A 20,771-nucleotide genomic window follows, 5' to 3' on the forward strand; every position below is an offset into this window, starting at 1 on the left:
CAACCACACAATCAGAATGTAGAGCAAGGGGAGAGGGAAATGTTTCACTTAGTTCTCTGGGTGGGTGGCTGGGCTACATTAGATACCTCTATGACACAGGACAGAGAAAAGCATCTGTCTTGAGAGGAAGAAGAGAGATTCCCACTTACCCCAGGGACTGCTGGGGTCAGTGGGGAAAAAAAGAAACACAGGCTTTAAACTGCATTACCAAATGTTTCGAAGGACAAGAGCAGAAGCCAGCCCACTGCACCCACTGGAAATGATAGCAAAGTCTGAGAGAATATGTGGATTTTCTCTAATAATGAATTTTTCCTGGAGAATGGGCACTACTCCTATATATAGGAGCCTGGACACATATTCACAAAGTTAGCCTTACCTTCCAAACAACAGTGTTAAACCTTAATAACCAACTACGCGACTCTTAGTTAGCATTGATGTGGCTGATGGTGGGAGAAACCAGAAAGCCTGAACTGAAAAGATGTCACAAGCCAGATCCTGCTGTAAGTTCCCATACTAGACAACACTGTCTGTGTAAGTGTCAAAGCATCTTAAAAAGCAGCACCTCCATTGCCCAGACTGGGAGGCCCCTCCACAGTTTAGCACTGCTTGCTGTTCCCAGCCAGTGCTTATTCTTTTGTTTTCATGTCAACACCACACTTCAGCTTTAAGTTTTATAAGTGTTACTTAAGACTGCAGTTACAGACTGCAATCAGATGTCTTACATGACATGCTGACTTGTTCTTCTCTTTCCCCTGCAGGAAAGAGTTGCTAGAGAATTATCCCACTTGGGATAACGCAGTGTTGCTACCAGCCTTTAAGAACACAGTGACTGCCTGGGTGGAGAAATTCATAAAGCATGGGAGCGAAAACCTTTCCTTACCAGGAAGGAGAAGAAAAGTAATTAAACCATAAATCAGAAAGTCTTAACAATTTGCAGGGCATGCTGTTAACCTGCAAAGGAAGCCCTTTTGGGAAATCTAAGCCTGAACTAAATGGAAGCTGGCAGATGTAAATGTTTATTATTTTGTTCAGATCCGTGTCTGGCACTGTGTACTAAAGGGTCACTCATTTCAGACCCCTGCACACTTATACTGAACATTTGCTATAATGCCAGCCCCAAGTCCCTGAAGAGTTAGGTTGTTAGACTTGTAAGGTTGTTAGGTTGTAAGTAGGGAAACTGAATGCTTTCAAGTCACTGGAGTAGAAAGAAGGGTCAAGCTCAACTCGTGAATGGGGAGGACAGAAGAAGAAATCACGTGGACAGTGAAACTCTAGCTCCACAGGAGGTGAGCAACAATGGAACTTGCATGCAAGGCAATCCCAGTAAGTCAGGACTCTGGCCAATGCAGGTCAAAGGAAATGCAAACAAACACTCTCCAATAGGGAAGGATCCAGTGGATAGGAGGGGACGCTGCAAATCTGCAACCATAAGCATTCATAGCATCACCTAGAAAGGATGACCCCATCATCCTCAGATGTCCACAGGCACCTGTTGCAATAGGTGCAGAATTTCTTTTCTCTCCCCCTCCCTTTTTTTGAGGAGAAAATGCTAAATAGAACAAATTCCTGAACACTGCCAGGGATACCCAGGGGGGATTTCAACTCTCCAATATAAGACGATTTTGGGGAAAGGTACATGCCATTGTGGGCTATTCCTCTGTAAGCCTTGGTTTCCCCAAGATTTTAAGGTTACATGGTAAGTGTCATGGAAAAAGCAGAAACGCCCATGCAAACCAATTTTCACCACGTGAGCTGGCAACCAGTCTGAAAAACAGAGCTATGAGCAACTAACATGGAGTTTTAGGCCAAAAAGCCAATGAAGAAGGACTGAAAGAAGAAGACACAAGAGAGACACATGCCATTGTCTTTTCTGGGCCAAAGAGCTTTTTGAGGGCAAGTGACACAGTTCTACTCATGGAGACAAGGCAACATCTCATTTAAATCATCAGGACAAAGTGATCCCATGAAAACAGAATTCCAGAAAACGAATCACCCAAGCAACACTTACATAAGTTCCATTCAGCAGAAAGACCTTGAAACACGTTTATTTACCCTTTTTAAATCCCAGGATGTTTTTTTCTCAAGGGGAATTTTGGACCATGAGGGTACAAAACTGGCTAGTACACATTGCAGTTACAAGTCGAAGTGCAAGAAGACATTTGAACCAAGTCTCTTACCTAAGTGCCAACCTGAAAGCCATATTTGCTCCTTTAACAGCTGTCCTTCCCCAAAGTTTGCATTCAAAACAGCCATAAGGTGCATGGATGGCTTCTAGGACAATGGCAGAGAGGAGGATCATGAGGCACAGTTATAAAATATGACCATTCTGTGAGTGAACATGGTGCAATGTCCCGAGTCATGAGCTTGGCTTGACTCAGTTACTTCCCCATGCTATCACCAGCACTCTCTCCCTAACATGTGATATGGTAAAAAAGTCTGAGTGTCACAGAATGGCTGAGGTTGGAAGGGACCTCGGGAGGACATCTGGTTCACCCTACTTGCTCAAGCAGGGTCACCTAGAGCTGTGTTCTGGTTTCAGCTGTAACAGTTACTTTTTCCTTCTCAGCAGCTGGTGCAGTGCTGTGTTTTGGTTTTAGTCTGAGAACAAGGTAACACATGAATGTTTTAGTTGTTGCTAAGTAATGTCTACTCCATTCAAGGACTTTTCAGTCTCATGCTCTGCCAGTGAGGAAGGGCACAATAAGCCAGGAGGAAGCAGAGACAGGACACCTTACTCAAACCAGCCAAAGGGCTATTCCATACCACAGCACATCGTGCCCAGTATATAAACTAGGGGGAGTCACCCAGAAGTGACTGATCGCTGCTCAGGTTGGGCTGGGTATCAGTCTGCGGGTGATGAGCACTTGTGTTGTGCATCACTGGTGTTTATTGTTTGTGTTTTTTTTCCCTTTCTCATTTTAGTTTTATATTCTCTCCCCTTGTTATTTCCCTTATCATTAGTAGTAGTAGTAGTAATAGTTTTACATTATACTTTAGTTACTGGACTGTTCTCAACTTGTAGGGTTTACATTCTTTCAAGTCTCCTCCCCATCCCAACCAGAGTGGGGCGGAGGGAGAAGGAGGCAAAGGTGAGTGAAAGGCTGCATGGTTCTGAGTTACCAGCTGGGCTTAACCCACCAGAAACTGGCTGCCCAGGTCATTTTTATCGTCCTAAGCAGCAGCAGTGGAGTTAAGGAAAAAGTGCCAAAACACCATGTGTCCATAACTGTACCCAAAACATTCAGCTCAAGTTACTTAACCAGCAGTGCTAAACCCATCTTTTCCACATCCTGTTTCAAGGCAAATTATCTGCAGAGCTGGGAGATGAAGCAGCTTGTTACACTGTCTTCCCTTTTCCCTCAGAAATAATGTTTTCAGGCTGTGCCCGCATGTACCATTCCACCCATGCCCCATCATACACAGCAACATCAGGTTTGCCACAGAGGTATGCCCCCAGAGCCACATGGCAGGCAGTGACCCCAGAGCCACACGTGGCTACCAGTGGCTTCAAGAGGTCCACCTTCTTCTCCTGGAACAGACTGCGGATCTGCTCAGGGGTCTTCTCTAAGCCAGACTCTGTCAGGAAATCAGTGAAGGGGATGCTCGTCGACCCAGGGACATGACCAGGCTCAATTCCTGGAGGAAAAGCAATACAGATAGGAATTAACTTCTACTGCCTGGGACAAATCTATTGCAAAACCCGTTTTCCCTTTTACTGGGAGGAATATTTATTGTTTAGTATATTCTGCTAAAACAAATACTTCTTTTTTCTTAAAAAAAAAACAACAACACAACCTTTTGCTTTACTAGATTACCGATTACTCAGGAAGGATGGCTCTAACCTTCAGGTTACCATATAGACACAATCTTGTCAAGTTCTGTTCTTTCTCCATGTCTTCCTCCCATCAGAGCAACTCACCCTAATATGACACTGACTAAAGGCCCTTCTGAGGGGAAGAGTAGCACCAGTACATTCCAAGACCAATGAATATTTTTGAGGTGCATGAAAGACATGTTCATCACCCCAGCCCCTCATGAGAAAAAAATAAACTGCTTCCCCACTCCTGAATTTTCAGAGTAGCACTTGCTGTCAAAAGGAGAAGAGGACAGGAGGATACACTGCCTCAAGCCCCACCCCATAAAGGACAACCATATTTCCCTTCATTACTTCTACAGGAGTCAAACCGATGGGTACCTTATATGAAGTCCCTTTTTATTATGCCAATATCTCAGAAGGCACATTACCATCTCGGGGCTCTGGCTCTACTCCCCGAAACCGTCCTGCAGCGCGTGCATCCACTAGCTGGAAGCGGTGAGAATCCAAGTTATCCAAGACGTCCTCATACGTTTTCACCAGGGACTTGTCCAAGGAGGCATGGAACTCAGAGGGAGCTACCTGGCTTTTCCCAGAGCTCAGTGCATTCCCCTCTCGCTGCCAGTTCTTCAGGCCGCCATCCAGAAGGGAGACGGCTTCATGTCCAAAGGCCCGGAACATCCACCACACCCGGGGCGCTGAGAAGAGGCCTTGGTCGCTGCCATCGTATACCACAACATGGGAATCATTCCCCACACCCAGCTTCCCCACATACTCGGCAAAGTCATCAGCTTTGGGCAGCATGTGGTCATAAGGTGAAGTACGGTCGCTGCACTGGTCAATGTCAAAGAAAACTGCCCCAGGGATATGGCGCTCCTCAAATTCCCGCTTTGGGTCACGCTTCATCTTTGGCAGATACCAGGATGCATCCAAGATTCTCAAGGCCAGACCAGCCTGTTGGGACTTGATGGCTTCTGCAAGCCATTTTGCAGACACCAGAGCACGGTAGAGGAGTTGTTGCGACATTGCTCCTGAGTCCTGGCCAAGATTACCTGATTTCTGGGGTCTGCTTGAATTGACCACACTGCAAAATGAGGAAAAGCACAAATGAGAAACCAGCCTTACAAAAAGGAACTAGATGAAGATGCATTTTGGGAACAAAAACCTGTGCCTGCACTGAGGTGCTGGCAAAACCTACAGAGAATGGTTTGAAATGCTCCAGCTCTGAAAAGAAGTTGCACAGAGCTCAGCCCAAACCCTGCGCCGAGCATGACAGCCATGGCACAGCGCTGCCCTCCACACCCCCCCCCAGGCATAATTCAGCCCTCCAGCAGCCATCAGGCAGCACTGAGAGCAGCAAGAGGGAAGTGCGGCAGTGCCAGGGACCCTGATAGGAGGGGATCAAATGCCCCAGGCCGAGAAACAGCCTCACAACGAGGGGGCTCTGCCCCACCATTGTCACCATAGAATCATAGACTCACAGAATGGTTTGGGTTGGAAAGGACCTTAGGATCTAGTTCCAGCCCCCTGCCATAGACAGGTACACCTCACACTAGACAATACTGCCCTTCCCAGAGCACAACTCCAGCCGAGCTCCAACCGGGGCCCTGCCGCCCCTCACGCAGGCTGGACCCCCGCCGCGACTCCTCCCGCCCCGGACACCCCCAACCCCAGCGGCGGCGGGGCCGCGCTTCCCTCCCCGCAGGAGGGCGGGACCGGCCCACCATACCGCCCCGTACCTCCGTGCTAGGCCTCAGCCGAACAGCGCCAGACCTCAGCCCCCCCAGCCATGGCCGCCACGGGGAGGCGGGAGCCGCTACCCTCCCAGCGGGCCGGTCCCGGGCGGTGCCACCCGGCCCCGCACCGCCCCTCGCCCCCCTGCCGCCGCCGCCGCCATTTTGTGCGTGAGTCCCCGCTAGCGGCGCCCCCTCCTGGCCTCGGCGGTCCGAGATGGCGTCGCAGGTCCTCAGCCGGCCGCTGGTCACCGCCAAATGGCTCTCGGAGGCCGTGCGGGCCGGCCGGGTCGGGCCGAGCCTGCGGGTGCTGGACGCCTCCTGGTACCCGCCGCAGGAGCGAAACGCCCGGCAGGAGTTCAAGGAGAGGCACATCCCCGGGGCGTCCTTCTTTGACATCGAGGTGTGCCGGGACCAGTCCTCCCCTTACGACTTCATGCTGCCCAGCGCATCCCACTTCGCCGACTACGTGGGGCGCCTGGGGGTCAGTAACAGCACCCATGTGGTGGTGTATGACGGGGACGAGCTGGGCACCTTCTATGCCCCCCGGGCCTGGTGGATGTTCCGGGTGTTTGGGCACAAGGAGGTCTCGGTGCTGAATGGTGGTTTCAAGAACTGGGTGAAGGAGGGCCATCCAGTCACAGCGGAGGTCAGCCAGCCCCCCCCGGCTGTCTTTAAGGCCAAGCTGAACACGGGCCTGCTGAAGACTTTTGAGGAGATGATACAGAATGTGGGGTCCCTGCAGTTCCAGGTGGTGGATTCCCGCCCCGAGGGCCGGTTCCGAGGGACCGAGCTGGACCAAGGTAATGGAGATGGGAACAGCACCCACCCCGCGCACCAAAGCGGGATGGATGAGTGTTGATAAGAGCCTGGGCATAACAACTCCTCCCAGCCAGCAAATGGAGTTTGCTAACGCACAGGCATGCCTTAGCATAACTTTGTTGATTTACCTTAAGGGATCCATAGTCGGGCATTCAGATCCCAGTGCCTTCACAGAATGCTTTCCTTGTGGTTGGTTTAAAGCTGGAGGAGGAAATAGCAGGAAAGGTCTGCAGTCAGTTGGCTCCAGGATCCCCCAGTCCACACCCTGAAGAAGTAAGCAGACAGAATGCAAACACAGGAGGCGAGAGCTGCCAGGGGTTTGTTCCGTGGCCTGTCTTACACCAGCACACATGCATAAATGATCAGCACTCATATAGGCACCACTCACCACAATGAATGCACCAGCAAAAGTCCAGGCTTTGGCAATACTGTAGCCCAAAGGACTTTATCCTTCTTGCTCTGATTCCCAGCAATTAGAGAACTTGCTTGAGCTGCTCTTTGTCCTTTTGCTTCAGTAAGAAAAGCCCCAGATCTTTACCAAATGTATGGGCTGTCAAGGTCTCTGTTTTGGCTGCATCAAGAAGCCAGAACAAAATTGACTTTGTTACCTGGGTCAAACACTGGACAGGGAAGCAGCAAGGGTGGGAGAGGTCCTCTGCATTGGGGACAGCTGGTACAGCAGTGTGCCTGGAATGAAATTCAAGTTGGTTGTTAAAGGAGGTCGTTACTGTGTAATTTAAGCCTTGGTATATCCCAGAATAGCCTCCCCTCTGAAAGGAAATCACAGAAATAGCTTAAAAAACCCCCAGAGTTTCCAAAACAAAGCACAGAAAAGCTCAATGAGAGTTGTTGGGTCTGAGTTGAGCTCCATGCTGCAGGAGCGGGTGTGTGGCAGGCTTCTGCAGTCCTTAGGCAGTGCTGCGCTGCCTTGCAGGTTGGTTGTCATTCAGTTCTGGGTGTTGTCTTACATGCGTGCAGCTGTACAGCCATTGAGCATGACTCCATGGCCTGAACTAATTCCCACATCCAAACCTCAGGAGCATTTGGCTGTAAGTGGCTCTGTACACGTGGTTTGCGTAAGTGTCTACTGTGAGCTCCCCCCCCCAAACACCCTCAACCTGTGCAAGACAATGCAGAAGGTAAGAAAGGTAATGGGAGTGACAGAGGAGACTGCTGCAGGGAGAGAGGAGGTGTTAGGCTTATCACTCATTCTATTTCTTTGTCTACTGCAGCCCATCAAAGTGAAGGTTGAATTTTAACCTCAAGTCACAAATACAACACTCCTCCCTTGAAGCTGGTGGATTTTGCATTCTCTTTCCCAAAGCAGGAGCTCTCACCAGGTGACAAACACTGCAGCCCCTGACAGCTTCTTGAAAACAGATTTTTCTTTTGAAATGAGTCAGCATGGAACAGTTTATTTGTGGTGGTCCAGTTTTGCTTCCCACAGCAGATCCAACAGGATAAGCATTCCAGCTGCAGCTGCTTGTTCCAGAGGAGCTTGACAGCATTCTGAACCAGGCTAGCCAGTAGCTATGCTGCAGCCAGCGGTGGGTAGAAGGAAGTGCTTACACCTAAAAGAGCAATTTGAAATCAATGCTGATTAATTATAGGGGTCATCCAGTCGGAGGAGAAACCTTGCCTTCAGTTTAGAGAAGAAGAATGGTCTTGAGGTTAAGGAACTTGCTGCGTTCTCAGGTGATTTCAGTTTAATTATTGCCTCAGCTCTTGACTTCCTAATTAAGTCAATTAATCTCTCCAGTTCCATGAACTCCATCTCTAGAAGAGGCTAAGAGGCTAATTTCAGCTGACTCTTTTGCCTCTTTAGTTTTTCAGTTCCTTGTGGTAAGAATCAGTTGTCTCTGTTTTATTTTTATGTAGTGGATACCTTGCTGGGATTTAAACCTATAGTTTAAAATAAGCCATAATACATGGTCATTTTTTAGTTGCTGGGAGAGCTTTACCCAGGGTGATAGGGTGCAGAAAAATGCAGGTATTGCTTTGAATGAAAAAACTTGGATGTTCATGCATGGTGTGCACAATAAGCCAATCAGATGTGCAGCCCTGACCTTTGCACTGAGTGTTTAAAGGTGTCCCTGCACGGTGTTCTATGTTTCTGGTGGAGCTAGCAACTTGAGCCTGCTCACTAGGTGTGATTCAGCAATGGTCCAACCAGGTTACTCACGCACTGTAGGGTACATGTCTGTGTGACCAGCCTAAGTGAGACAATCCCAGGCAATCCAGGGGGCAGATGATTAAAGTCATTACATGATGGTTACCAATGCTGACTCTCTCTGAGTGCTGGGCACTGCAAACAAAGGAACAAGAAGTATAGGTGAACAAATGCATACCAAAAAGTTGCAAATTTTTGAATTCTTTTGCAGACACCTGAGAGAAGAGGGGAAAGTAGCCAAGCAAGAAATCCATCCTGTAGAAAAGAAAGCAGAGTCAAAGTCATTTCATGAGCTTCCCACTATTTTTCTTCTCATTCTCAGCCCTCATGTAGTCTTTGTCTCCCTTTCACATACACAACTCTTTAGGTTTTGCCTGTTTTCCCAGCTCTCATTCCTCCCTGCCCCAAACATAAGGCTTTTGCTCAGCTTGAACGTTCCATGGGAGTGAGAAAGAAATGTTGCTGCTTCTTCCCTCTCTTCTCCAAGTGGAGTCTGCAGCTGGCTCTACTTTGACCATGACTCAAAGCACAACATGGAGAGTGAGAGACTTTAGCAAAGCCTGTTTCAACCCACAGGAACCTACAATCCAAAGCTGTCCATTCATGTGACGAGGTGGACAAGCATCAGCTGCTAGAATTAGCACCGTGGCCCTACTGGTTCTTAGAGTTGAGTCTTCTGGCTGTATATGTACACAGTATTTTGACGTTGGAGGCAACGTGATCTGACTGCAAAGACTCTCAGAGAGCTGGCCAGGACCAAGCTTAAAGTGTTGCTTCTGATGAGATTATGGTAGGTTAGTTGAGATCGCTGATGGTTCCTTCTGAGGCATGCAATTTGAATGGAAGGGAGAGAGAAAAAAAGGAGGCGACAGAGGAGGCATTTGGAAAGGAACTGCTAGCTGCAGCTAACCAACTCCAAAACCACAGGGAATTAAATGTGGACAAAGCACATCTTTTATCTTTTTGACATTAAGAAATTCCATCTGGAGCTTTCATTATAAACAGAAAGGCTAGAGAGAAGGAGCTGTAGTCATACCTAGATAAATAGCCAACAAAAAATGCCAACAAACATTTAAGCAGAGAATCTTAACAGATATGGAAAAGGGGATTAAACAGTGAAGAAGATAACATACTACAGGTTACAAATTATGAGGGAGGATTGCCAGAAGCCAAGCTGAGCGTGGCTTGGCAAAAGGAATTAAAACAAATAACAGAACCTGCTGGAGCAAAGCGAATAAAAAGAGAACAAGGAGAGAAAGAGTAAATAGGGTTGCTATGCAGTTAGCAGGGGTTCCAGATGAAAGATTATTTGTATACAGCCTCAGAATTACAGAGTCTGTGCTACCTTTTTTGTTTAGTTTTTTCTTCCTGAGGATAAGTCTTCAGAGTAAAGGGACAGGTGGCAAGAAGGGGAAAGAAGTGGAGATTATAATTTCTAAAGAGGAAGTATAACCAAAATATATCCATGTGCTCAAATCTGTGATGCAGATGATCTCCATCCCAAATCTGTGTCAAAAATCAGTCACTTGACATTGCAACTCCATGAGGCAAGAATTTAATAAATTTAATCAGAGGATGGTTCTGTAGGCCAGAAACTGGCAAATTTTGTGTTGTATTTAGGATAAGAGGTACAGCATGACCTAGGCAGCTGTTGCTCTGTTATCCTAACATGGATAGATTGGAAGATATTTAAAAAAAAAAAAATCAAGGACAATTATTTTAAATTAAGGCAAAATTGAATAAAATACCTTGGTATTTTATTGATATCCCAATACACTGCAGCTAAGGGCTCTATTTCCTTGCCAGCAGAATTGATTTGCCAGGTGAGAGGAATTGGAACGTGCATGCCTGGAAGTTTGATCTTTTCTTCCAGCCATTGGAAGCACCTTCGAGGTAGACTTGTTCCATTTGGACTTCATTAATATGTTGGTCATAATATTAGAGGGATAATTATTAATTCAATGTGAGAAAAAGGCAAATAGCACAAGTACTGTTAGTTTTAAAAAAAACCCTGACTGAATGGAAGATAAGAGAGATAAGAATAGCTTGTGCTGAAAGCTGATCTGTGGGGCTAGAAGTTGCCAGCAGTCCCCATCATTATGCTTCTGTGTTTTATTTCATATTTTCTGAATCATCAAGGCACTGAAAATAGGGAGTTGCTACTGAAATGCGCTGCTGGCACAGCTTTGGGGAGGTTTAAATGATCGCATGGGGAGTATTATGTGAGGTACCATCTGCAGTCATAGAATTGACAGGAGGTACAATGCTACAGAGAGCAAGGTTGGATGCTTAGTATCCTGAAATACTTAATTGCATATGTTTCTCTTAGAAGCTGAAGACCCTACATTGGGAAGCAATAGAATAGGGTAAGACTTGAATGGATTAGTTGGCTTCAATGAACTCAAATATGATTTTGCCTTGAAAATAGCAATTTTTAACCTCCTGTCTACCAATTGAGATGCCAGGAAATGCCACTTCCTTACCCAAAAGCCTGCTGGTCACCTAGAACTATTTCTGGGGCAGCTGAGGCAGAGAAAAGCCTGGCTGTGATTTCTTACTGGGTTTAGACTAAGGCTGTTGGGAGTGCTAAGTGCTCACTATCAGCGTGTTATAGCGGTAGTAGAAAGGGAGAAAAACTATTTCAGTCACAGGGCAATGTTAACTCAAGGTCAAATGGTGTATGGACTGACTGTGATGAACTTAATGCTGGAAATGAATGTTCTTCCTCACGTGAGCAAGGAGGTGCCTCAGTGGGAAGTTTCATGGCAAGAATCCAAACTGGTCCTGGGAAGGGTGCTTTTATGAGAGAAAGCCTATAAAGTGATCACTGTAGTAGCTGGGAGCCAGGCTCTGTAATCCTAGGGTTCCTTCCTGGAGTTTCTGAGGGTGACTACATAAATCTGGTGTGGAGTGTACTCCGTGGATGTGAAGCAGGAGCAGGTGCATCCTCTTGACTGTTCAGATCCCAGATGCATCCATCCTTACCTTCCAGTCCTGTGTTTCTCTGCTCTTGTCCTAGAAACGAACAAGCTGATGAAACTTCCTCAACTACTCAAGAGCACTTTTTAGGCAGTCCAAGGGTTTGTGGTTGTGCAATGTCAGCTCTTTCTTTCAGCTGAACACCCACATACATGAGTAAATACATTTTCTACAGAATTCCTTATCTTTCATTCAGAGAGCGCAAGCACTGGTCTCTTGACTCCAACAGACTTTTGAATCTCTGAAGCATGGAAGTCTTTCTATAGATCAAAGACAAAAACTCTGTAAAATGAGACTGTTCTTTTCAGATCTGCTGAGCTCCTGACTAAGAGTTGTTTAAGGATGGTGAGTGTGTCACGACAGTCTCCAGTAAGACTACCTATTTTAAGATGTGCGAAGAGTCTAGAAAAGCAATGACCATGGGGCTTGGGGCACTTAAGAACTAAATCGGTGGCGCAGCAAGCTTCTTTGAACCAGCCCTTCTAGTTCAGCCCTAAGGACTTCTTGATCTTGGTACACTTCCCAGTGCCCCAGAATGGTGTGAGAGCATTGTTCTGCGGCTCACAGACTTGTCTGTATTGGGATGGTCTCCAGTACTGCAGCAGTCTTGCAGAAATCCCTTACCAAATGACAGCATTGGGACCATTCATTCTTGCGGGAAGGTGGTATCCTAACCTAGGCATGTAGTTCTCCGATTAGTTCTGCAGCCTGAGAATTGCAAAAAGGTTTTCTCCCGCTCATTATTTGTATTATTTTTATTTACCCTCTGTCATACAAACACTGTATTAATGAGCATGGATTTTGCAGTTCTCTGTACTGAAATGATGAACTGTTGTTTTCTGCAAATGGAGAAGATGTGGTAAAAGCATCAGTCCAAAACACTGCCTTTTTTGTTGGTGGGTTGTTTGGGATTTTTTTTTATGTTAGTTCCTCCAGAAGTCAGCAGTTTTTCTCTCCCAACTTCTCCCTGTAACAATAAACACTTCTGAAGGATGCATGAGGTGGCTAGTAGACAACAGTGACAGGTTTCTAAGGTACTCCAGGAGGATGAATCAAGAGACAAAGAGGGTCCATCTGGAACAGGGAGAGATGTTGTGAAGCTGACTCAGGGCAACTTTGATTTCTTTAGGCCCTCAGTTTTTGTCCAGCAGAGCAAAAATCCTCTCCTCAGTACCACATCAAAAACATGTTTTCCCCTTATGATGTATCTCTAAACTGCAGTGTCGTTATGATGTGTGATGTCAGTCTCGAGTTAGGTGTACTTTAATCATTTCACTGTGACCAAAGTTCCCTGCCCCAGTCTCTCTCATCTCTTGAGGTCAGTTACCCTGATGACTTAGGCAAGTGGAAAACTGTCAGTGAAAGATTAGTGTTTATGTGACTTTCCTAGGGCAGTCTCATTAGAAGTTCGAACCTGTATGGAGTACAGTATGGAGTGGAGAAAAAGTGATACAAAATCTATATTCTCACTTCTCTGACCCTGCTTCCCTGGGATAGCTGCCTCAGCAGTAATGTGGCTGACTTAAAGGTTGATTTGCTTTTCTCAAATATGATTTTAAGGAATAAACTGTGACCAGATAACTGCTTTCATGAATTCCACATACAAGCCACACTTCCTGCTTCTGAAAGCTGTGTCACTACACTCTACTGGCATACTTGGGGAAGGTCAGAAATGCATTGCTGCATTGCTCTTTGCACAGATCCCTTAATGCCTTTGTTAGGATCTTTTCTGTGGTGGTTCTTTGATTCTTGTCACATCTAGGGCTCTGAGTCCTACCTCTGCTTGCTGTCAAGGGGGAAATATTTTGCAAATTGATCTGGAGCCTTTGACTTGAGTAAAGTTGAGTAACCTTTGTCTTCCTCTTTTTAGCCCCATACTGCTCTGCATCTTCATCATCACCAGAAACAAATTAGTATCTTCGAGAAAGTGGGAGTATCTGCAGTGGTGTCTCTTTAATGCTTATTTTGTAGGTGTCTTTCATCACTTATGTTAATGTCTCCTTGCTCATGTTTCCTTTTCTTGTTCACTCTTGTAGGGCTGGAATCTGGTCATATCCCTGGTGCGGTGAACATACCCTTCCAATCATTTCTAACAGAATCTGGCCATGAGAAGAGTATAGAGGAGATCCAAGAAATATTCCGTGAAAAGAAAGTGGATCTCTCAAAGCCACTGGCAGCCACGTGCCGCAAAGGTGTCACTGCATGTCACATTGCCTTGGCAGCCTTCCTGTGTGGCAAGCGTGATGTGGCTATTTACGATGGTTCCTGGTCAGAGTGGTTCCACCGTGCCCCACCTCGTTACAAGGTCTCTGAGATGAAGCGCAACAAGGCCTAGAGAGACACTTGTTTCTTGGGCAGTGAGACCTAGCAGCTGCCTGCAGCCCACGGTACAGGACAAGGGAGGAGGTGGAAGTAAAGAAAACACGTGCTGATTTGTATTTTGCTAGTTTTTCTAAGAATGATCAGTAGATTTCTATCGATCTTTCAGTATCTCACAATGAATAAAGTCTAATTCTAAGATGATGCATCTGTGAATATTTCTAATTCTCTGTTGCCTGTGATCTGCTTGTACTGGGTGGGAAAAGCAGCTTTGTGACATGACATAAAGTTACACTCTTCCTTGGTGACTTAAAGATGTTCTCCAGTGGTGACAGCTCAGGTCCATGGTGGACCAGAATGAATTAAAACTCTGGGGCTAAAATACAGCACTGGGTGCTGGACACAGGAGGCCTAAACTGTGGTTCTGTCATTGGCTTTAGCCAGCCCACCACCTCCCTTTTTCTAATGTGAAAAATGGGCATCCTCCTCTTCCTCTCTGATGGATGCAAGTGAGCTAGCAAGAAGATCCAGTTCTGCTGAAATACAGTCTAGTTGGTTATCATGACTGTGTTGAAAGAGGCTTCAAGAAATCCTGTGTATGCGATAAGAACTTCTGAGCACAGGTTTTTAATGAGACATGAGCCTTTTACTCTATGCCTTGTTTGTTTTTTTCAGTCAGCAAGGAGAACCCTGATCTCTGCCATGTTTCTTCTGGTTCCCATAGAGATGACACCTCATAGATAGAGGGAGGGGTGTTCCCCAGCAACCACCTCTTCAGCCTCCATCCCACCTCTATACCTGGACTTCAGCAGGACCTGCCTGCTGTGACACCACATCATGGACCAGGTGAGAGAGGTAGTTACGGAAGAGGCTTTGCCTCTTATTAAATCCTGAATCTTTTCCTTTTTTAAAAAACAAGAAAGGGGTAAAAGATCCAATGTAATTTTGATACCCATGGGGCCTCTCAGGTCTGGAAAGTCATTGAAATCTCACATTTTGGAGGCCCAGCCAGATGTGGAAGGCATATGAGACCATTCTTGACCACAGCTGAAGAGAATGGCATATGATTTCCCACACCTGTCTGAGGAGGTTAATTTTCTGTCTGCAGAAGACAGCTCCCTCTTTTCTCCGTGGCTGCACATCAGGGAAGTCAAGTGTTAGGCTATGCTAAACATGCATTTTTTGGTTTGCTTGTGGGCTTTTTTCATTTAGAAAGGAAGATCAAGTTAGATAAATTTTAGCTCTTTAATCACTATATGTCTTTTCTGGTATGTAGCCAGTTGTCCCTTACAGAATTGGCTTAGCAAAGGAAGAAGTAGACATAGTTCTTTAGCTTCTGTTATCCAGGAGGGTGATAAAATGTCCTTAAAGTCCTTCTTGGCATCAAGATGTAGGAGTCTCAAAGTGGTGCTTTGGCTTTGAACCTTCAGGCTCAGACGTAAAAATGAACAATAGGCAATAACAACAGCATCATATACAGTTACAGACTAGAAAGTAAGAACAGTTGCAGGCTTCAGTATCATTTTGTGCAGGAGGAACTGGGGAAATGGAAGCTACCAGTGAATGGGATTTGGGAAATGAGCACATTGCCTCGTTATGCAGCAATTCTGCTTCATTGGAAGAAGTGGGAAAGGAGGAATTTCTACAACAGCAGACTGGGAAGTTCTTCCCACTGAATATAGTAATAATAACAGACATGGTTTTGTTTTAAGTAGAAGGTGGGAGTTAACAGGAGTTTATTTAGCAACACAGATTCCTGCACTTTGATCGTAATATTTGGCTCTTCTTTAAAAAGCATAAAAAGCGATACAGAAAAGCAGCAGATCATGCCCTGTGAGTGAAGACTACCTTCCTCTCTTCATCTCTTGTGACCCTGTTCTTTCTGTGGGAGAGACGTTGTCTTTTAATGCATTTGCAGAGCACACAGCACTGACTCCTGAAGTCTAACTGATAGAGTTAACTTCAGCTTTAGGATCCCAGTCGTGTACCACACATGCTGCTGCAAAGTACTGGCACAGTGTAACACACAAGCTGTCAGTTCAAGTCAGCCCTGGTGAGTTAACTTTGAAGTGGAAGGTTTCCTACTCCATTGGCTGGTGTTTTCATTCCAACAACTAGCCTCAGGAGCAGAAAGTAAGGATACATGTCATTTGACAAATGCAAACATAAATCCCTGTCTGAGCCAGATCCCATTTGTACTGCTGCTAGTGCTTGTAGGCTCACCATTTCCATATTGACCACTGAGGGCCTTGGCTTCAATTGTCACCTGTCACAGGTTTCACATGGGCTAAGCCTGTAGGATCCTGCTGGAGTGAGGAACACAGACATCAGGAAGACATGACTGAGGGTTAAACAGACATTCCCTCTGCAGAAAAGACATGAGCATCCTCTTAGTGCAGGAGGCTGTTTGCAAAGTCTGGGTGTTGGATCAGTCACATCAGCAGGACTAGCAAAGCAAAAGAAGGGATAGTCTGTGCCAGAATCAAGGCAGAAGTCCTATCTCCAGACTTTCTCTTTTCCTTTGCATAGCTATCATTGCACAGGCATTTTATGTTTATCACCTCCTTCCCCATTTTTTCTGGCCTTACTTTAAGGCACCAAAAGAAGGAATTGTTGTAATTGTACAGCACATGACCAATCTGACAAGCCTAGGTGCTTTAGAATAAAAAACCCTTACATTTTCACTGAGGGTTTTTTTCCATTTTGGCTTGCATCTGCTCTTTCATTCCCTAGAGGCACTAGTTGGCCATGTCCTAGGCAGGCTATCCCATGTGAGCTGTTAATGTGAAATCCTGCAGGACTCTGATGCTTGTTTTAATCTGAGAGAATCATGTGTTGTTAAGACCAACCACACAGGCAGGTAGGGACAGCTCTAGCTTGGTTTAGAAGGCATATAATACCTCTGAGAATAATCTGTGTCATTTAAAGATGAGCAGGACCACTGTCCCCTCCCTTCCTGTCTCTGGGCCTAACACAGTTTTGTTGCTCTTCCAAGGTTGCGTTAGAGGTTCCAAATCCCCCTGCACCTGATGTGACAGAGAATGGCTCTGAGCTGGCCAACAGTACTTCAGGTAAGCAAGATGGCAGAGAAGCTGTCCCTCCTTCAGAGCTTGCCTTGCAAGGTTGCGAGGCTGTGTGCCATTCCCTCCCTTCATGCCGTCCAGATTTGCATGTACCTGTGTGGGTGAAAACTCCTTGGACAGGGATCCCATGTGCCATGAGCTGATGGGTTAAAATCCCCCCCTGACCCAAGTATGTCTTCCTCCACTGGTGGACTTATCTCACTACCTCCTTGCACAAGCACAATAAGCCACTGATGTGCTGTAAATTCTTCAGCAAATACTATGAGCCAGAGAGACTGTAAGTGTATGTTCGCAAGAGTGATTGTGATCATGGGTTAGAAGGGCCCCTACACATAACAAAACACAGACCTTTGTGTCTGTTTGACCACAAGATTTTTACTTCCACATTTCTGTGCATGTTCATCTCTTAAGAGCACTTAAGACTCCTCAGGAACCTTCATCACCTGGTTCAGCAGGAAGACTGGGGTAATGCTGCTAGGTTGTTGGGGTTTTTTCTTTCCTTCTTTTGAGACCTTTCCTGTTTCTTTTGTTATCTAACAATGACACAATGACATACCTGCTTCTTTCCAGCACCATTTCCAGTACCACCTGTCATCACAACAGTATCAAATTTGTTGATCTATTATTTTTGTCTTTAAGTGGAACGTGAAAAAGAGAAAAAGGAGCATTTTCCAGAAAGAAGACACAGAACATCCCAAAGGAGCTCCAGCAGAGCTCAGGGAACAGCAAAGAATCGTGCACCTGCTAAATCCCAGACATCTTGTTCTACAAAGTGTGTTCAGACTAAAAAACAGAGCAAACAGAATCTCCAGGCCAAAACTCCCCCTGCAAGGAGTCTTCATTCAAGAGGACTTGAAGAGAAAAAAGACACTTCTGCCACCAAAGACCCAATAGTGGGGCTTGAGCCAAGAGGGGAGAACAGCACTTCCTGCCCGTCTGAAATACCTACACAGGGGGAGGCAGAAGAAGTAGTAGCAGGCAAGAAGCAAACACCGAGTGCTGGAAGGCTTGGATCTTCCCACAAGACCATTAAAGACAGCTATGAAAAAGCCAAGGAGATGGACAGCACATTAAGTGCCAAAGAATCCTTAACACCATTAGGGACAGATATGAAAGGAGAATGGAACAGCACTTCCTGCCCGTCTGAAATACCTACACAGGGGGAGGCAGAAGAATTAGTAGCAGGCAAGAAGCAAACACCGAGTGCTGGAAGGCTTGGATCTTCCCACAAGACCATTAAAGACAGCTATGAAAAAGCCAAGGAGATGGACAGCACATTAAGTGCCAAAGGATCCTTAACATCATTAGGGACAGATATGAAAGGAGAATGGAACCCCCTTCTGGCAAAGAAAAACAATTCGATCCATGCTAACAGGAAATACAAATTTGCCACTGCAGATAAAGTTACCAGTAAAGAAGAGGTATTGTATCCTTTGTGGCAAGGTTGAAGGCTGTTTGTATGGTATAGCAGGGGGCTGACTGGGTGGGATATTAGCTATATACTAGCAGTTTCTAGAAGATGTGGGGGAATGGATCTGGGTTTCACACTACAGGGCAGTGACACATTCCACAGACAGCCTTTCCCATGTCTTCTTTGTTTTTCCATCCCCTTTTCATTTATAAGGTTCCTGTAGCCAAGCAAAGTCTTAACTCAGCAAGGCAAAACAATGTGGTATCAGAACCCAGTGTAGAGCTCAGCACCGTCATCCCTTTCTAATCTCTCCCCCTCATGCTTTTTACCAGTCCTCCTCATCCCATGCAAGTGGAAGCCAGTGCCTACAGAAGCCAGTGAGGGAGACTCAGAGACAGACCCAGGTACCAGGGATTAGTCGTAGCCCAAAGATCTATACAGGGCTGGAAATGCCAGGAGTTTGCTGCACTTTGGGAACGTGGACTGACTGATTCCGTCTTGTTTGTGTTACCAGGATAGGCAAGCTCTGTGCAAAGCAGCATTAATCATGGGACAGAAAAGACTCGGCGACCGCACTGGAATGCAAAAAACCTCCTCAAACTCTGCATCTCCTACTGATTACAACCAGCTGGGTTTTAACCTGAGATCACGTATCTTCCAAGGTGAGGGTACACACCTATGCTTGACCTTCAAAGCTGGTTCCATCTACCCTGCCAAGGCTCAGGGCAGCCACACTGCTTTGAGTAGAGATCTGACTGTAGCTAACCCTCACTTCCCCCTCTTATTCTTTCCATCCAGTCACTTCCACACTGTGGTGCTTGAGGAAATGAAAGCAAGAGCCTCCCTTTCTATGTATCCTATCCCTTTCTTTCTTTCCAAGGAGTGAAAAGTGAAGGTGTATCATGACCCGTGTCCTCCATGTTTAGAGCTGACCAAATGGACACCATTTGCAATTCAATGTTGCCTATTATCTCCAGTTCCAGTACTGAAATTACTTTTCTCCAAAACCTTTAGAGATGTGGGGCTCTGAAAGGTCTTCCTGAAACCTCTGTTTCCAAGGTCTCCAGATCGGGAATTAAGCATTCACCCCATTCTTGTTACCATCATACCCAAGAAACTCTGAAATAATTGTTTTTTGATTCCAATTTCTCATGTACCAGCATGAGACAGGGTCCTTTTCCTTACACTGTAGCCTTGCTGGGTATTGAAGACAATATTGTCCTGGTTATGTGTAGTCACACAGAAAGGAAGAACATCTTACCCCAGGGAGCACAACATCATTATTATCAAGAAAATGGTACAATAAAAAGGAAGAAGAAGAGGAAAGGATAAGAAATTAAAATAAAGCCCTTCAAATGGCTTAAAGTCAAGAGGGGATAAAAAAGAGAAGTCACAGCTGGGGTCTGTTTGTTAAGTATTGTGGCAGACAAGGAGCTCAAGTAGGTACCTGAAGTGGTAAGATGGTGCTTTTTGTGGAGCTGTGCTGCTGAATAGGAAGTTACTCACATGAATTGGGAGGATTCAACAGGAAAAAAGTGAGCACTTGACTAAAGAAAGGGCACTGGGATGCAAATAAAGATACCTTGCAGCACCCTCTGTGTGTATCTCATACATGAGGAGGAAAAGCAGATAAAATTGTCAAACACAAGCTCCCTCCTGGGTGATGAGCCCCGAAACTGCTGATACTTCTCTCTTGCTCAATTCCAGGACTGCAGTAGGATGATTTCTATGTACAGTTCCTTATTTGCTGTTCCTTGCAGGTGGCCCACTGGAAAGCCGAAGCTTGATGAAAGATTCCTACACCCCTGATACAACTCAGAGGGTAATCAGGGATCCCAAAAACTGGCACGGAAGGAGAACTGATGAGCTAGGTATGGCTTCTGCCAGGAAAAATACATTGCTGAATTCCTGAGATAGCTGCTGCTTCTGCCAAGGACAATGAATGCATTTGGGCAAAGGTGTAGGGGACTAGAAATTGTAATTTTCACAAGAGAGGAGCTCCACAGCTGGAAAAATCCATGAGGAATAATGGCGTTGGAAGGGAGGCTGTAACTGAACTATGATTTGCCTTCTTTACAGGAAAATGGCATGAGAAGAATGCCCTAAATCTTAACCTACAGAAAGCACTGCAGGACAGATACAGGGAGAAAAAAGCAAGTCTTAGAAGATGAAGGTTCCTGGAGTGCCTTCAGAGAGAAATCTTTTTCCTCAGCTAATAAACCTCCATTTAAAGTAGTAACTTGTTGCTTGCTAGTTTGTCAACAGCAGATAACATTGCTGGTGCTCTTCCCCTCTCAATTAGGGTGGCTTTGGGGAAAGCAATGCAAAATAGATTTGAATACAAATACCAAAAATATCACTCTTGGTCACTGGTAAGATGGGCCTAATCAGTATGTGAGGCACATGCCCTTGCAGAAGGATGTGGTGGTGAGAGGGGGCC

The 20,771-nt window shown here is 45.8% G+C and overlaps 3 protein-coding genes across 4 annotated transcripts; 2 read left to right on the forward strand and 1 right to left on the reverse strand.

The window, feature by feature from the left end:
* Positions 1–1,850: 1,850 nt before the first annotated feature.
* MPST (mercaptopyruvate sulfurtransferase) lies at positions 1,851–6,604 on the reverse strand. 2 transcript variants are annotated; one of them, XM_061371743.1, is made up of 3 exons: positions 6,498–6,604; positions 4,246–4,898; positions 1,851–3,636 (listed from the first exon to the last, which is right to left on the reverse strand). In XM_061371743.1, the coding sequence occupies exons 1-3, from the start codon at positions 6,509–6,511 to the stop codon at positions 3,338–3,340; spliced, it is 966 nt and encodes a 321-aa protein (XP_061227727.1). In that variant the 5' UTR covers positions 6,512–6,604; the 3' UTR covers positions 1,851–3,337. The 2 variants fall into 2 exon arrangements, with proteins under 2 accessions (XP_061227727.1, XP_061227728.1); XM_061371744.1 differs by lacking the exon at positions 6,498–6,604 and adding an exon at positions 5,554–5,672.
* On the forward strand, positions 5,685–14,041 carry LOC133222248 (thiosulfate sulfurtransferase). Its single transcript, XM_061371745.1, has 2 exons — positions 5,685–6,350; positions 13,555–14,041. Exons 1-2 carry the CDS (start codon positions 5,765–5,767, stop codon positions 13,851–13,853), a joined length of 885 nt encoding a protein of 294 aa, XP_061227729.1. The 5' UTR covers positions 5,685–5,764; the 3' UTR covers positions 13,854–14,041.
* Positions 14,042–14,539: 498 nt separating this feature from the next.
* CIMIP4 (ciliary microtubule inner protein 4) lies at positions 14,540–20,570 on the forward strand. Its single transcript, XM_061371746.1, has 6 exons — positions 14,540–14,683; positions 16,833–16,908; positions 17,560–18,341; positions 18,846–18,993; positions 20,092–20,202; positions 20,411–20,570. Exons 1-6 carry the CDS (start codon positions 14,675–14,677, stop codon positions 20,500–20,502), a joined length of 1,218 nt encoding a protein of 405 aa, XP_061227730.1. The 5' UTR covers positions 14,540–14,674; the 3' UTR covers positions 20,503–20,570.
* Positions 20,571–20,771: the final 201 nt, after the last annotated feature.

This window comes from Neopsephotus bourkii, unplaced genomic scaffold (assembly GCF_033783945.1).
Source record: "Neopsephotus bourkii isolate Nb327-2 ecotype Australia unplaced genomic scaffold, CSIRO-AGI_Nbou_v1 NB_1589, whole genome shotgun sequence".
In the NCBI taxonomy this organism is placed as follows: domain Eukaryota; kingdom Metazoa; phylum Chordata; class Aves; order Psittaciformes; family Psittacidae; genus Neopsephotus; species Neopsephotus bourkii.